Below are 18,228 nucleotides of genomic sequence, written 5' to 3'. Positions count from 1 at the left end.
CCTCTGCCTCCCAAGTGCTGGGATTAAAGGTGTGAGCCACCACGCCCAGCTCTGCCTTTGTATTCTTACCTAACCCAATTAGCTCCAAAAGCCCCCACTCCACATATCATCAATACAAAATTTAAAGATTGGGGCTGGAGAGATGACTCAGCAGTTAAGAATACTGGTTGTTCTTGCAGAAGACCCGGGTTTGAATCCCAGCACCCACATGGCAGCTAACAATTGTCTGTAACTCCAGTTCCAGGGTATTCGACAGCTTCTTCTGTCCTCCATGGGCATTGCATGACCCGGGTGCACTTACCTACATGCAGGCTAAAACACCCTGACCAAAACCAACTTGGAGAGGAAAGGGTTTATTTCACCTTCAGCTTACAGTCCATCTTGGAGGGTGTGGGGTCTCTCCCTCCCCTCGTGGGTCGTTGGCCACTGATCCACAAGTACAAAGGGAGCAGAAACGACAAACAGGGTCAGGATGGCCAGTGAGCACTGAGGGAAGAAAGCCCTTCTGGGGAGGCAGATTCAGTGATACAGCTCCATTTATTCAGTGGGGGTCAGGGAAAGTATAGTGTGGAGGCAGCAGCCAAAGCTTCAGCTGATAGGTGCTCATAGTATGCTTTATTTACATGTGGCAGGGGGATCCTATCACCTAACTATAGGGCAATGCCTAATTATCATATAGAAAAAACGTGGGGGTTTTATTGCAGGTAACTATGCCAAAGGTCATGTTCCAAATAAGGTCAGGCATCCGTGCTTGGTGACACTTTCCAGGTAAGTCAGGCAGAGAGCAGGAGGCCCCTGCTGAGAAAGGGAGTCCTTCCATATAGCACCGAGCCCCTTAGAGCGATCCAGACATGGAGGACTACAACCTTAGCAGCAGGATCCCCCAACAGGAGGGGAGCCACAGCAGTAATCTGGAGGCAGGAACTGAAGCAGAGACCATGGGTGAAAGCTGCTTACTTGCTCACTCCTCTGGCCTGTGCTCAGCCTTTTTAATTTTATTTATTATTTTTATTATTTTATGTGTATGTATTGTGTGTAAGCACACCCCTGTTGTACAGTGCTTGCAGAGGTCAGAAGAGGGTGTTGGATCCCCTGGAACTAGAGTTAGAGACAGTTGTTAGGCACAGTGTTGGTGCTGGGAATTGAACCTGGATCCTTTGCAAGAGCCAGTGCTCTTCACCGTTGAGCCATCTCTCCAGCACCCCTCAGCCTGCTTTCTTATACAGCTCAGACCCACCTGTCCAGGAATGGCATCACCCACAGTGGACTGCGCCTCTCCACATCACTCAACAATGAAGAAAATTCTCACTGACATGCCCACAGGTCAATCCAATAGAGGAAATTCCCCAATTGAGGTTCCTTCTTTCCAGATTTGTCAAGTTGACAATTGAAGCTATCCAGCATACTACCTCAAATTATATAAATGGTATAGAAAGAAGCCTTGGCAAATGTCTAGGTCACATTGCTCTCTGAGTTAGTCACTCAATTTGTTCGTGCAGAGCCTGAAAACATTCTTTTGACTTTAAGTCCAATAAGTACTATCCTGATCCTTTCTCTTTTTTTTTTTTTTTTTTTTTTAAGATTAAAAACCATGAAGAACAACTGAAATGTCTGTGTTCTCCTTAAGGGCCATGTCCACCCATGGGCTATAGTGCCTTTGTCTCATCCGTCACTTTCTGTGTTTTCTAGATTCCCTCTGTATTCCATACCATGGACTTTGATACTCATTTTTGAAAAGATATACTGTTTCCAGTAGGAATTAGTATAGGACATTTTTCAGTTGATGTAAGCTATTTTTAAAATGGAAATTTATTTTGTTTCGGCAGGAGCTGACAATATCCGGAAATACTGGAGCCGCTACTACCAAGGATCTCAAGGGGTAATATTCGTCTTAGACAGTGCCTCTTCAGAGGATGATTTAGAAACTGCTAGAAATGAACTGCACTCAGCTCTTCAGCACCCACAGCTATGCACTTTACCCTTTTTAATATTGGCCAATCATCAAGACAAGCCAGCAGCTCGCTCAGTACAAGAGGTATGGCTGTCTCATTAGTGTGACAATTCTCTGTCTAGTTCGTCTGTTCACTTGTTTGTTGGACCATTGCCGCCACATCGGAACCTGGAATGCTGTGTATAATTAGGGATGTGCCGGATACGCTGTTCTCACCATGAAGCTGTCATTCTCGTAGGAAGTCGTAAATCCATTATTAATCTGGTATGACATACTTACATACTTAACCTTGCTTGAAAAATACATTATTTTTTTAACTAGAAGACATATTTGCATAGTTTCTCATTTATGTGAAGGAGTCCTGATTAACATTTTAAAGTAACCCACTGGTTTGGTTCCTTCTCCTCTAGCTTTCAGAGGAAAGCAGTGCCTTTTACCAGACATCACTTGGCCTCGAATGCAGTGTCCTTGTCCCTCTGAAATACTTGCTGTTGACCTAGAGCTGTGGGTCCTTTTCTGTAACCAGCCAGAAAATAGATTTTTTACCCCCAGGCTGAAAAATCAGTGTCTTATCTTGCAAGTTCCACTCCACAAATATATTTTAATATGGCTCCACTCTTTATTTTTCTCATCTAATTTCATTTCTTAGCTTGTATCTTTCCAATGAAAGCATAAAACTATTCTAGGCAAATGATTAGTGTCATTCTGAGCCCAGCTTCTGATTTATGGTACTAAAATAGTAAGATATGTATGTAGCTTTTAACCTAAATACAGTGACATCAAAGTGCTTTTATTCCTTCGCACCTGTAACTTGGAGGATATATTTTCTCCTTCAGACAAGTATGTGCTTCTTCAAGTGGCTTTAGAATAAAATGGTTAATGGGATTGATATTGATGTTTAATCTGAAAAAATAGATGTGAGGAACCAAGAACATAACATAGTTTAAGTTCAAACTTCCTTCACGTTTACTGTGTGGTCTATGGCAGGTAGCTTTGTTTTAGTGCCTGGCTTCTCACCTATAAGGCGGGAATGGTGCACATTATTGTGAGTGGGATTAATTTGAGTAATTTACTCTGAACTTCAGAGTATTAAATGGAGGAACTATATATAGACAGTTTTCATTTGCTTTAGAAAACAGTAAAAGCAGTGCTTTGTTACTCAGCAGACAGTTCATGTCTCCCTGCACTTGCCTCCGACAGCGTTGTGTGCTTAGTGTCTTTTTCCTTCATAGATTTTGGAAAATGTATTTGATGAGAGTTTCTGGATCTGTTCTTAGGACCTTAGGTCAATGTGTTAGTTTCTCACCATCAGCTTTTCTATCTATAGAATGAATACAATAGAATGCAGTGATGGGTTGTTAGAGGTGCTGCACTTGTTTATGATTACAAGGTGCTTTACTGAAAGTACATTTTTCTCATGTGCAAAATATGTTATAGAATATAGAAAGACAATAAAAAAACGTATACATAAAAGCTATATAAGATATATTATTATGACACAGGAGAGAGATACAGGTACCATTATAACTTCAAATCACTTTAATCAAGTTAGATGTAATCTCTGACAAAGGGTTTTTTTTTTGTTTTGGCTTTTCAAGAAATGATCTGTTTTCCTTAGACATCATGTAATTGAGATAAATGTGTTATTTTTTCAGAAATTTATTTTTATATGTATGTGTGTATATCTGTGTGTGGGTATGTGCATCGAGTGTAGGTGCCTCTGGAGACTAGAGGCATTGGATCCCCTGGGAACTAAATTCAGGTCTTCTGAAAGAGTGGTATGCTCTCTCCACTGAGCCATCTTGCCAGCACTGACAAATGTGTTGTTTAAACCTATTATATGACCCATGCTAACCCTCTGTAGGAGTTTAAGACTCCTACAGAGTCTTGAATAAAGGAAGCTTCTAGCAATTGCTTGTGAGTATTCCTTATGTGTGTTAGCTGGCTGTTTCTCCTAAGAGTAAATACCCCACTGCCTTTGTGAGTAATTAACTCATGTCCATAAATGGGGACTAGTCATGGTATTGTTTGAAAATGATTCTAAACTTTTACATACTGGAGCCCACCAGAACTTCTTTTTCCTTTTCATTTGTATCAGTCTTAAATTGATTTTCCTAAAAATTTTGCTTGTGGTAGCATTTTTCCAATACCAGATTGAAGACTGTTTTAAATAAAGCATTTTTTTCTTCTTGTGGTTGTATCAACACATACCATATAGGTGCATGTTAACAAAATGTTTTTGGAGTATTTTTATGGGGTGCAGGGGAAAATTCCATTCTAGATCTTGAAGTTTATAGAAGCATAATGAAGAGCTCACTCTTGTTTGAGTTTGGCCCAGAAAGAAAGGGCAGCTTCCCATCTTTCTCTTGATGACAAAGAGGTTACTCTCTATAGTGTGTTTATATAATGCCTTGTTGAAATACTCTCAGGAATGTTTCAAGAATTAAATCAATACCTTATTGTTAGCATAAAAATGGAGTTGTGAAACTGAATCTTTAATGTTATATAAACAATAACCTCAAACTGGTTAGGAACAGCAGGCCTGGGTAGAAAGTAAAAGCAAACAGTCACATGTTACTTGAAATATGTTTTAGACATATATTTCAAAATACCTTTAGACATGGTCGTCTTTTGCTATTTTTTCTTTCATAAAGATCCCACATGCTCTGTGCCTTATAGCCTTATGGATGTTGATTCGTTTACACCTACTAACTTGTATATACTTGGTGACATTTTCAAGTGTTAATAAGATGATGTTTTATCCTACAAAGTACTTGTTACATTAGGAGGACTCAAGAATCAAGGCAAATGCCTTCAGCTTAACAGAAAGCAGTGAAGACTCTGATACGGTTAAGAAAAATCAGTGAGCACTTAGCCTTAGCAATTCTTTTCTTCTTTTACTTAAAATGTGCCACGACTTATCCTATCACTGGAGTAAAATATAAGATTTCACTTTTTTATTGAGATATGTTAGCTTAGAAGTGGACAGAAACCAGTGAGACCCAAAGGAGAAAGGCTAATGATCACTGGGATTCCAACAAAATGAAAAACCATCAGGAAGTTAAATATTTCAGTCTGGTCTCATGCTATGTGTGTTGCTGTGTTTGTGTGGAGCAAAGTTAAGAAAGGAAAACAATGGTTAAAACTATGACAGAACCCACAGACAGGGCAGCATGCCAGTTATCTTGTCCTTTGAGAAACAAGTGGAATCTTGTACATAGCATATTTTCCCTTTCTGTTATATGCCTGGTAATAACTTATGTTCAGCTTACCAGAATTTTATATTTTATGTTTTTAGAATTTATAGTAGAAACATAGTCTTTTTTTTTTCTTTTTTTAACAAATAAGGTGGAGTTTTTAAAGTAAAAAACAAAACAAAACAAAACAAAAGGGGGTAATAGTGGGGGAGCACCCTTTATATACTCTTGGAAAGCCGAGCAATTCTTGCACCAGATGTTTGTTGTAGTCACTTTGGGGATGTGTAGTTACTACAGTTTTCCAGAATTTATTCATCTCAACTCTTTTTCTCCAGGGAAAACATACTAGAAAAATCTACACTTAATGCCAAGTGGCCCACTTGATACATTAGGGGAAAATGTGGTCTAATTTCAATGGTAAAGCTATAAAATGAGAACTCTTAAGGGTAAATACTTTGACTTTTTATTTGTATTGAATTGTAATTGTATCTAATTTGTTTTACAACTCCCATTGGAGAGCATACTTCAGTTCTGAAGTTATTTAATAGATCAGGAGGAGTTTATGAGAAGTTAAGTTGATATAATACCCAATAAATGTAATCCTATTTTCTCTCTACATGTTGCTGATTGCCGTTCTTTTTGCTCCTGGCTTTTAAAAATCTTATTTTTATTTTATTGGTTTTACCCTGCCTTATAAAATGATACATTTTGTTAACATGAAAAAAAGAGTCCTTGTTTTTAGCAATCTCATTTGATTTGATGTTTCTAGATATCTTTTATCCAAAAGTCCTTAATTTTTTCAGAAATACTGCATCAGAAGGAATACATTATTGAATATTTTCTGTTAATGCAAATGTTCATTGAGAAATGTGAAACCTGTGAAAGAGATTTTTGAAGCAGAATCATAAGATCCAGTGATTTTGATAGTTCCATGCATCGTTGATTACAGCATAGAAAAATCCAGCTTCTAAAGTAGAGTGTCAATATTACTGTTAAAATTTGTAGTTGGGCTCTCTCAATTCTGATGCAGTGTACATACAGCTCAGTGTTGTATTTGACTTGAGTGGAGGAGAAATGTGAGAGAAGTATTTACAAGCACCTTTGTAATGAGGCCAACATTACTGCCCTTTTTAGACTATGCTTCGTTTTGGATATATGCATCCAGATTTTCTGAACAATGCATTCAGTACTTAGAGCTTTCACTTTATAGGCAACCGCTATCTTCTGGAAGGAGAGTACTGGTGTTTTTATGGTATTCTTCATGCTTATTTATAATTCTTATTTATAAACTGCTTCTACATCATATGCATTTTTCCTTTCTTTAATATGTGTCATAAAATAATACACTTCTAGTTTAGAGGTTTTTATTTTGTATTTGTGTTACTTGACTATAAATCATGTTCTTTTTAAGTAGCTCTGTGAATAACAAGTATCTTCTGAGAATTTCCTTGATGACAAATCTTTTATCAGACACTTCACAGCACTGTTTAAATTGCATAAAATACTTACTTTGATTGAATGTTGCTTTCTGTGTATGCAGAGAAGTGCATGTTCCTCGGGAAGTGTCATATACTCCAAGTCTTAGGCGTTCTGCATATATCTTGACCTGGCTCTTGGAAGCGTTTTAGAATACTGATTTGATTTCACATATAGCAGTGTACATACCTATGGTGTGAGCAGTTTGAAAACTCCGTTATGGGACTAATTCTAAAATGATATGAGGCACAGATTATTTTAGTCTGTTCCTTACAGATGTACTCCACACTGTTACAGTTCAGTCCTGGGGAGGTAATGACAGGGTTTGGAAGTCAGTTGTCCACTGAATGACTCAGTTATTTCTTCAAAATGTTTTTTAACCTACAAGAAAAGCTGAGTTAGCAATCATCATATTAGTTGCAAAAGTATCATTAAAGAAGTACATTTTAAAGAGCAACTTTGAAGCTGAGAGTACTGAAACAGGTTTATGTATTAAATATTCACATTTTCCTTGTTAATCGCATTCCTTGATCCTGCGTCCCCCAAACTTGCTCCCTCTACTCTTCCTTCTTTCCTTTGTTTCTTGCATCCACTAGATCATGTACACTGCAAACTAATAAAATCCCATTCACTAGCAAATCTTTTACTTCAGAAAGTCTCGTTTACCAAGGAAAACAATTGTATAAGACAAAAAAGATATACATTTCAAACTATGACAGTGCAAGCTCGAGAAAGAATCTATTATGTTTTCTAATAAAACCCCGCTCTTCCCTTTCCTTCCTTTGTTTGATATATAAAGGTCTCCATTTCATGTACAGCTGGAGACACTGGAAACCTCTTTCCGGGCTTACTATTAGTTGTTTCCCCTGTCCAGATACTTCTTTGTCACATTCGCCCTCTCTGCACCTTGCAGTTCACCCTCAGCTCCACTTTGGCCCTGCTTCTCCACAAACACCAGAAGGAACAAACTCTGGCTCTGTTTCTCATGATGTCCATGTTAGCTGAACCATTTTCTGACTCCCAGAGTCAGGCGAACTTCCACAGATCTTACCTCATAATTGCATTTCTTCCTCCTCTCCACTCTTCTTGCTCACGTACCTCTCAATGTTCCCATTTCCTCAGGAAAATCACCTCAAGATTACATCACAACAGAAAATCTTCAGTGCCTATGGCCACATTAGGTACCCCCTTTTGATTTCTGCCAGCACCCTGTACTTTTCCAAATCACAATATTAAAATGAACGACCTGTTAACTTTGCCTCCAACCCCTGAAGATCATAAGCTCCTTGAAGGATAGGAATTCTGGCTTGTGTGTGGCTCTGCTCCATGTATGCTGTTTGAAAGAATGACTACTTCTGCATCTTCTCCTGCATGTTTCCTGCTGGCCCAATGCCACCCACTTGATCCAGTTCTCTGTAACTCCATCTTTACTCAATCCAACTCATCTATTTCAACCCAGACTGAAAGAACAACTTTGCTTTCCCTCTGCTCCATACCTGGACTTTGCAAATGCTCAGCACTCGTGTCTTTTGTGAATCCTCAGCACTCTAACCATGTTAAGTTGTGATATGTTTTGTTTAATTTTATGTGTATGAGTGTTTTGCCTGCATGTCTGTAAGTGTACCATGTACATGCAATGCCAGCAGAGGTCAGAAAAGGGCATCGGATCCCCTGGAACTGGAGTTTACAGATAGTTACTAGCTGCTGTGTAGGTGCTGAGAACTGAACCCAGGGCCCTTGCAAGCCAGTGGTCTTAACCCCTGAATCATATCTCTGACCACTGGCTTAAATAGCTTTAATCTGTTAATTATTGTATTTAAAAGGTTTGATTTTATGTCTTTGAATGTACTGTATTTACAGAAATTTAATTTTATCTATTTCATTTGTGTTTACCAAATTAAAGGGCCTTGCTTAATAGTATACCTTGTTACTATTTTTCTTTTCCAAAATTCCTCATAGAAAGTAGCAAATCATCTTGACCAAATAGTAATCTTTTCTGCAATCTGTGTTTCAATTTAATCATTAAATAATGCTGATAATAATAGTGTTTATTTATGCAGTCATTATGAGGAGTAAATAATGATCTGGAAATTATTGCCTATTTTAACTGTAGAGAGCTTGTTTCATTTACTGACATTGGACACTCTTTGTGTTTATATTTCTCATGTGAAGAGGGGTGCATAATAAGTTCTGTGGGAATATAGTTGAGATATTTTTAAGTAATGAATTCAGTGTAATCAAAACAATTTTAGTCTTTAATAAAATAAATTCTTACATATGTGAAGCTTAGAAGCACTTTACAAATACTTTTATTATATATTTATACATTTTATAATGAAGAATCATAGCTAGTAAATAGTACACAATATTTTGCTCCTTCTTGAAACTACAGATTTGGATAGTTACAAGGAGATATGTCACTCCCCATGCCTGTGTTTCAAGTTTGTATTTTGTAAAACTTAGCATTTCATTAATTGTTATTCATTGGCAATAGTAAATTATTTTTTGGCAGAAGTTTATAGTACCACTTGGAGGGAGTGCTTAGTTCTTTTTTATTTATTTATTCATTTGTGTCTATCTATTTCATTTGCAAAAGAAAACTCAGTCACATTTCATAGCTTACAAAGTTAATAAAACATTTGTCTAGTTAAATTAATTTGAAATAGACATATAGTTAGTGTCAGTAAGTTGCTTTGAAGATAAAAAGCACAATAAGCGTTAGTTATTATCATTATGATAATTATTATCATTATTATTATTACATAGTGTCTGCTTAAAAATACCTTTGGTTCCTCTGGAGTGGCTGAGCCTAATAGGTTAATCTGCTGGATTTTGTCCAGAGCTGAGGATTTGAGACAATGCACTAAAGATTTTTTTTTCATTCAATGGATTGAGATATTTTAGGTTTTTTTCTCCCCCCAAAACATAAATAAAATACACTTCATTTAGATTCAGTAATGTAGAAGTTATTTTTAACAGCTTGTTCCTTTATATAACTTCTGAAAACATGTCTACAGATTTTCTTCAAGAGGTCTGAAAACCAAGGAATTGATTTCTGTTCTAAGATCTCTGTCTCTTACTTAGTTGTCTCTTATTTTGTGTCTTACTTAGAAAAACTGAGTTGTATAGAGCTCAAAATTATAATTTTTATTTTTTAAAATGAAGCATAGTAATGGGAATGAACTATGAAAACTTAACTAATTTTTACAATAAAAATGAGAAATTCTATCTCTGGAGAATTACTAAAACACCTATAACTATATAAATTAACCTCAATGAAAAAATATTAAGGAAAGTTTCTTAGATTGGTCTTCAGAGAGGAGACTTTAAGAACTGGGCAAACTTCCTTACAAGATAACTGCAAAGTATCATAAGTCCCAGAGATCAGGAAATACTGAAACATTGCAACTGGCTCATGCAGGAAAGTCAGATGTGCTCCCTGCTTCATAATCAGTAAGGCATTAGTGACATGCCTGAAGAAGACATTCCCTAATATTATTGCAAATTAAGTAATAAAAGACCTCAAGAGAATGAAAGGAGAAAAGGTGGCTGGAGCCACTGAATTACAATTGACAACCTAAAGGCAGTTGAAGAACCAATTGCTGGAGTGATTGCAAAGCTATTCATGTTGTGCAGCAGACAGAGCACACCAGAAAGCTGGAACAATGCCTTCCGTTCAGCAATATTGCTTCAAAAGAATGGAAAGAGGGGAATGGGAAGAGCCACTGACCCCGAGACCAATTTCCAGGCAGCTGCACAAACTATATACTGTAATTAAAGATTTTGACCAGTAATCACAGCAAAGCCAGACCACAGAAAGTCTGCGGAACCAGCAAGGTTTATATTGAGGCCAACATCCTTCACTATAGCGTGGAAAAAGCAGGTAAGAAAACCAGTTCATTTCTGGCAGTGGCTGAAAAAGCTCTGCTGTATCTGCACAAGTATGAAAATCACATATTTTTGGCCTTCTAAGAACAAAAACATATAATAGAAGATGCTTGGTTTCATACTTGGGATGGGTAGCATACTTTGCTACTTTGAAAAGGGCACTTCATTTTTCTGATTTCCCTGTCCGTTATACCTGCATTGCTACAAAACAGTCTGAGTACAGCTTGGCAGTGGTCACTCAGTGTGCATAGACACTGATGGCTGTATGAATCCACACCAGAGTAATTGGCCTGTAAACCTCTTTTTCACCTTCTGGAATCCACAATCTCTTGTTCTTTTTCTTTCTTTAGTAATATCTCTTTCTGTAGAATTTCATCATCACATTCTCTTATTTAAACATTCGCCTAACACTCACTAAACTGGAGTATTTATGTTAAGAGAAGTGCTAGCTAGGGGTTTCCAACAATAAACTGCAGACTTTTAATACCAATGTGGAGTTGTTCTGTAAGGGTCTAATGAAAAATAGTATCTCATTTTGAAGGTGCTAGATGATTTCTTCTGGCTGACTTATTATGACCTTTGCAGTTTGATATCATGATGCATGACAGTAAACTGAGAACTATCTTTTTTCCTAGAAATTTGAAAATCTAAATTTAAACATTTATCTTTGTCCAGTAAAACTTAGTTTTCTACTGCTCAGTTGCAATAGGGAAATTTTAAGTAGGATTTCATTTGTTTTTATGTAGACTTGTAATCTAACAAATTCAGGTGCTATATTCAGTTGTGGTAAGCATGGTGTAAATAAACTAGTTTAGTTCATGCTGCACCTGAAATAAGATTATGGTGTCTTAAAAGAATATTCTGTAGAGAAAGTTAGACAGTAAATAGTTCCTTCAGGTAACTGGAATCACTTTCATCAATGAGAAGTTAAGGGACAGAGTTCTATAGGAAAAAGGGTTTGTATATGAGCTATGAAATAATTTAGAGGTTGCATAGGATGGTAACATTTTAAGGTGTACTTTTCAAATATTTCTTTTTGGAATACGGTTATGACTAAGAATTCATCAAGACAAAAAAAAAAGCTTTATTGATAGGGGCCAAAGGACCCTTTGACAAAGGGAACAAAGAAATGAAATGAGACTAAGAGCTTGCAAAGAAATTCTTAGAGAACAACTGAATAATTACAGTTGTTAACTGTACTGTAAAAGCAAGGTATTCGCTCAGCAGGCTTTAGCCTACTACGCTGAAAAAAAAAATTTAGTAATCACTAGTGGATGCATAAAATAGACCAAGAAAGATCATAAGATAGAGGTATAATTCACACATGCTAAGTAGTATTTTCAGTGATGCTGTTTTTATTATGTCAAAGCAAATGTTTGTGCCCAAATGCCTTGATTTTTTTTGAAACATGAAAACAACACTCTTAAAAGTATTAACACCTTCCTTTCTGGTCACATATAAAAATTCATATTTTAATTCTATGTTATTTTCATTTAAGATGGTACTTGCCCAGTTTATTGGATATTTATCTAAATATTTGAATTATTTAAATGAATGATCAAAGATTGATACCTGTAAATGTGTGTTGGGTAACTAAGCCAATAAAAGTGGATGCCAAGTTCCCATATTTTATATTGACGCTTTTGCTTAGTCTTAGTTTTGGACATCTTTCTGTTTTTAAACAATATTTTATTATTTTTTATTTTATGTGTATGAGTGTATTGCCTGCATGTATGTAAGTGCTCCCGTGTTGTGCAAAGCCCACAGAGGTCAGAAGAGGTTGTCTGATCCCCTGGAACTGGAGTTATACATGGTTGTTAGCTGCCATATGGGTCCTGGGACCTGAATCCAGGTCCTTTGTAGGAGCAGCCAGTGCTCTTAACTGCTGAGCCATCTCTCCAAACCATCTTTCTGTTTTTTGATTTTTAAAAATTTATTAGCTAATTCTAGCTTTTTCAGTGACTTTTATATTAATTATGGCCATTTTTTAAGTGAAAGAGGAAAACGGGTTCAGTTAAAGCATGAGGTTACCAGGTTTCTTGAGCAATGACTTATTGTTAAGAAATGTGTTTAGAGTAGTGTCTTTTATTTTACCAGAAGCTCTTTTTTGTTTTTTCATGTTATAAAGATTTCTCTACTCTACTTTTTGAGGTAGGGAAATGCAGTTATTTAATGATTCAGAATGTTGTAGAACCTTTTTAATAATTTAGAACATTTGAGTATTGTAGAAAGTATAGATTATTTTATGTAATTTATACTAATTCTCCTCAAGGCTATATATATATATGTGTGTGTGTGTATTATATATAATATATACATATATATATTGTTTGGGGTAAGACACTCAATGTTATTCTGCAGTTTTATAGTTTCATCCATTAAACATGGAGCACAAAAATCCTAATAATCCTTTATTACTTGTTTGTTGGCATCTATCTTTTGCCTTAGAGTTCTTTAGCTATAGTAATTCCAAACAGGAAAAGATGTCTTACTGTAAGAAGCTTCACATTTTTAAGCTATGAAAGCAAGAGATATGGCTATGATTCCTGAGTTTGCTTTTACTAGAATTAGTTTTAGAGTAACTGTTTTCCAACTCATTTATTTACACATTAGTAAGTTTGTAAAAAATTGCAGTTGAGATTACTTGATCCATTTTCTCTCAATTAAAATCTTGCAGAAAACATATGTTACTATTTTATTTGGATTTTCATGGAATATTATATAATCTTTAAGAAAACAGAGTACCATTTTTAAGGACAGAAAAAAGCCCCGTTCAACTTTTATTTTCAACACTCAATCTTCAGCCAGCAATTTTAGTACCAAACTTTGTCAAAACATTAGAAACACCAACTTAATGAATTTTACTTAACAACATAACAAAAATTGATGACTATAAGCATCATAAAGGTAGTGTTTCTCAGATACTCCCAATAAGAATATAGTTCAAGAATATAAGTTTTAATAATTTGATCTCTGATTATTATACTTTGAGTTTTAGGCCACTCATTGAGTAATGTGCGAGAGCTTAGGGGGCCATATGCTCTGATTTTTTTTAAGAAAGAGCCTTTTGTGATTGTATGGAGGTATGAATTGCAGTAGTTATCCTTTAATTTTGAAAGTTTTCAAACTTACATATAAGTGGAGAAAACATAGAAGCCCATTTATCCATCCATCTTCTAGACTTAACAAATGTTGACATTTACTGAGTGTATTTCAGATCTTCTTGATAGAGAAACATCATAAAGGATGCATTTGAAACTGCTTTGCCCTCTCCTGTCCTTTCACATCCTCATTCCTTCAAAAACGATAATCTTGAAACTGGTGCATATTCCCCTGGCGCACTTTTTTATACGTTTACTACCTATAAATGTTTCTAAGTAATATACAGAAGACTTGAATGATGAATCTAGTTCAGGAGCATCTTATGTAATATATTTTAATGTATATTTTCATTACGTTTGAGGTTATGTGTATAAAACATGTAAATCCTCATTCTTTCATTTTCAGTCATCTTTTGTGTTCTAGGGTGTGGCCTCTGTGGTTTTATGTATTCATTACCTTACTGATGAAACTTAAATTGTCTAGGTTTTCATGTTTATGAACTGTGGTGGTTTGAATGAGAATGTTCCCCCATAGGCTCCAAGTATTTGAACACTTTGTTCCCAGTTGGTGGCATGGTTTTAGAGGATTTAGGAGGTGTGGCCTTACTGGAAGAAGCACATCACTGGCAGTGTAGGCTTTGAGAGTTCATAGCCCTGACCTATTGCCAGTTTTTTTTTCTCTCTCTCTCTCTCTCTCTGCTTCCTGTACCTGATTAAAGATAATGAGCTGTCAGCTTTTTGCTCTGGCCACCTCTGCCACCATGCCTCCCTACCACAGTAGACTCTTACCCTTCTGGAACTGTAAGCCAGATAAACTCTTTATTCTACAAGTTGTCTTTGTCATAGTGTTTTGTCACAGTAACAGAAAAGTAACTAATACACAGACAAAGCTACGATGAATATCTTTGAATGTGTTTGCAAGCATTTCCCAAGTAAAATGTTCTATGTAAAGTTGAAGTTACTAGACCTAGAATATAAACATTTTAACCTGATAAATATTTATCTAGATATTTTGAGTTTGGAGATGAATAACGATAAAACTCAGAAATCAGCACATCAGAATTTAAGTCCTTCTTCCTACTGAGCAGCTGAGTAATAGTGGGCAAAACCTTAAACTATTTGTTCATCTGTAAAATGAGGATAATCCTAGAACCTGCCTCATAGTAAGTGGCCAGGATTAACTGAGGACTTTGCACAGCATCCTGTGTCCCTGTTAGCTCTTCCCCTTGTGTTCCCTGCTCCTGACAGGGCAGTTCTGAATCTGGGGATGTTCAGTGAGGCACTTATATATATCAGTGCCTAGTGTAGGGAAAGTGCCAAAGGAGCATTCATTAAATTCACAAAAGTGAAACAGAAAATAAGTCCAGATTAGGCACACTTTGTATATATACTTTCGAGCGTTCTTATAGAAGAAATTTCAAATACAAAGAAGAAAAATGTTCAGTAAAGAACTAGAAAGTGGTGAAGATCATATGCAACCTTATAACATTCATCAGATTAAATTATAAGCATTAATTGGTTTTCCTTTTACTCAGCCATGTATTAGTAGTATTCTTGTCAGGAATTTTTTTCATCATTAGGTAATTAAGTGTGCCTTTCTTTAGGAAGAAACCAGGAAAATTAAATATTTTGGTGTTTTGCACTTTTGAAATTCAGCAGTAAACTTGGTTCTTTAAGATGTGCCAGATATAGTCTTTCAGCTAAATTTTAGTAGGTTACATTTGCAGTACTGTTAAATTAATAGCATTTTCTTTTCTCAAGAAGTATAAAAGCAAGTGTAAAATGTGCTCCTTTGAAAAGGCTAGAAGTGATGGTGGTGATTGAACAAGGTGTGGGCCTACCTGCAAGTGCCTGTGGTCTCCCTGAAGCCCAGAAAGCTGCCTTTTTGGCTTGTGATTGACAGCTGGCTGTTTCCTCTCTTTGAAGGCCCAAGAGGTTCCTGGGATTATTTTGGCGTGTAGATGGCACCAGTTCTTTCAGATTTAAATAGAATCTCTCTAAGCATTAAAGGTGGATTATTTTGTATTACTTTTATTGCTTTTCAAGTGTTTTGGGAAATATTTAAGAGTGCTGCTAAAAACTGGATTTCCTGGAGTGTGTTTTCTTTTAGGGAAATTTTAGGAATTCATTGTAGACTTTCCAAAAGTCTGAAGTTTAACAGCCAACAGGACCCAGTTAAAACAAATTACTTTGTTAAAAAAATGAAAACAGGGTGTAAAAGGAGGAAAGCCCATCCTATCTCTGTATTCCTGATAATAAATCAGACCTGTGTGTGTTTAACAGAAACGATGGTGTGCTTTTTTTCTCCTTCATTCTCGGTTTCTTTTGATCATTGATCTGGGTGACCCCACGCTCAGGGTTTTTTTTTCTTCATTTGACATGGACAGATTTTTGAAGTCTAGCTCTCCTTTGGGAACCCCGGGCAGTTCCACTTGAGTAACCTGTGATCTAATGAGCAGTAATGCAGGGCTACAGTGGCCATTTTGTGTGCTTTGACGGAGAATGGCTAGACAGAGAGCCACAGAAAGGCATGTCTGCAGAGAAAAAGAGAGGCAGGGTGATCGAATGGTGTGAAAAAGACTTGTTAGCCCACATTAGTGTGCCTGATTTACTTCACAACAGGTCAGGAAAGGCCAACAAGAGGGTTGTCCTTAAATTGCAAAGTTGAAAATCCTGGCATTAGAAAGCTTTCAAATCTCTGAAAGCTATTAATTCCAAAGTTGGTTTTCACTCACCTTTGAATTATAGCAAGTAGCTACCATCACTTTCTCCTGTCTTGCATATGTTTATGAAATAATTATGTGACTCAATTCTTTTTTACTGCTACACTTTTTAAGCATCCTGTCATGCTTGGCCCGTTTTGCTGTGAGTCTAGATCTGAAAGAAGCTAAAGGTTGCTGCACTTCTTTCTGCCCTGTGTTCATCCCTTACTGAAGAGCATATCTACTTGGAGATGTGCTGAGTACGTCCATGAATTCATATACACATACCTAAAGGTAGCTCCTAATTGATCCCATCTAAACAAAGAAGTGTGTCTGTGACCTCTAGAATGTAATTAGAATGCTCACTGATAAAGCCTCATTTTGGCTGTGAGTCCTTCTTTTCTTCCACCTCAAAGTAATTATTTACATTTTATCTGCTCACACTTTTGGGTGAAAATGAATAGATGACTGACCAAAAACAGCCAAATTTCTATGGTTGTGGTCTAACCTAAATGTTACTGCAAACCTAACAGTGACTTCAAATCTAAACTTCTTTTCTCTTTATATCAAAAAGACTTTGGAATTTTTATGTTATGAAAACAAATAAACAGAACTTTACAGTTATTGGTCACATTGTTACTATTTCATTACTGTATTTGTAAGACTAGCCAAGAAAAGCCATCTTCCTCTGAGACTAAAGAGAATTTTGTAATGTAGGCTTTTGTTTTAATACAATACATGTGTGTGTGTGTGTGTGTGTGTGTGTGTGTGTGTGTATGTTTATGTGTTCATTTTTATGTGTGAAATGTAAAACCTTGTGTCCGAGAGGAATCTGGAGGCCAAAACAAAATGCATGTCACTGACTAGTATGGCCAGTATAATCAAACTCCAAGGCTAGGTCTTGAGTGAGGGCTATACACTGTGTGTAAGTTAAAATACTTCCTTTGTGTCATGAGGATGTCCGAAATGGACTGGTTTACTCTTGAAGTCCTGATTTGGGAGCTTTGGCTGTGTGTGTTACAGAGAACTTTGTTCCATAGGATAAAGACATACTAGTGACCAGGATATACAAAGACTTCTCTGCTGAAACAGTCCTATTTGTCAGTATGCCTGCTTATCTGTAACTTATGAAAGAGGCACCTTCAAAGATGAAAAATGCCTTAGTTCAGAATTTTAAATCCACTTTTGTGTTTGTAAACTTGCATTACTTATTAATAAAAGCATGTGTTCATTCTCTTGATTGACATTCTTTGTACATTTTCTGTGTACCCAGTACTGTGAAAAGATGGTCAAAGAAAAGTAAGAGCATCCTTTCCTCAAGTCACCTACATGTAACAGATAATTATAATATCGTATGGATAGAACCGTTAGAAATATATAAAGAATATCATGCAGATGTATAGAAGGAGTTAATATGCACTAATGTGTCTATTAGGAAGTATGCTTCACACACTGTGGGTTGATTGGTGTGACTGTCCTGGGAAGTTCACTGTTATCTCCTCATCCATTTTTATCATGAGGAACCTAACTAAGAGCCACAGAAATGAAGTAGTGAATTATTCAAGATCTACCTAGTGACCTAAACCCGAGCCTTTGGATTTAAAATCATAGGCTTTTTAAAACTCCAGCACAGCAGCCTCATGCCATTGAATTTTTTTAAAACACACAAAAATATTTTACTAATTTGATTTCTAAAATATAATTTAATTTTCTTTTTAGAGTTTGAAGTCTTGAAGCAAGTTTTTTTCTCTTTGGATGTTTCTAGTTATTTGGATAGGTCCCAGCTGCCATTGTGCTGATGGACCCTTTTTACAAATGAGCGCAATTGAAACGAGTGTAATATAGTGAAGAAACTAAGCCAAATGAGGTTTTATATACTTGAGAAACAGAGTGGCTATTGTCTTCCAGTACTG

The 18,228-nt window shown here is 36.3% G+C and overlaps 1 protein-coding gene across 2 annotated transcripts in view; it reads left to right on the top strand.

Annotated features, from left to right (window-relative positions):
- Positions 1-18,228, top strand: part of Arl15 (ADP ribosylation factor like GTPase 15) — a 430,866-nt gene that overhangs the window by 225,246 nt on the left and 187,392 nt on the right. For both annotated transcript variants that reach the window (XM_008832948.3, XM_008832947.3), the window contains one exon: positions 1,827-2,035. In XM_008832948.3, the coding sequence (XP_008831170.1) occupies positions 1,827-2,035 (209 nt within the window). The remainder of the gene's footprint in view (positions 1-1,826; positions 2,036-18,228) is intronic.

This window comes from Nannospalax galili, unplaced genomic scaffold (assembly GCF_000622305.1).
Source record: "Nannospalax galili isolate Female #2095 unplaced genomic scaffold, S.galili_v1.0 scaffold235, whole genome shotgun sequence".
Taxonomy (NCBI): Eukaryota; Metazoa; Chordata; class Mammalia; order Rodentia; family Spalacidae; genus Nannospalax; species Nannospalax galili.
This window is presented reverse-complemented; position numbering and strand designations above follow the sequence as displayed.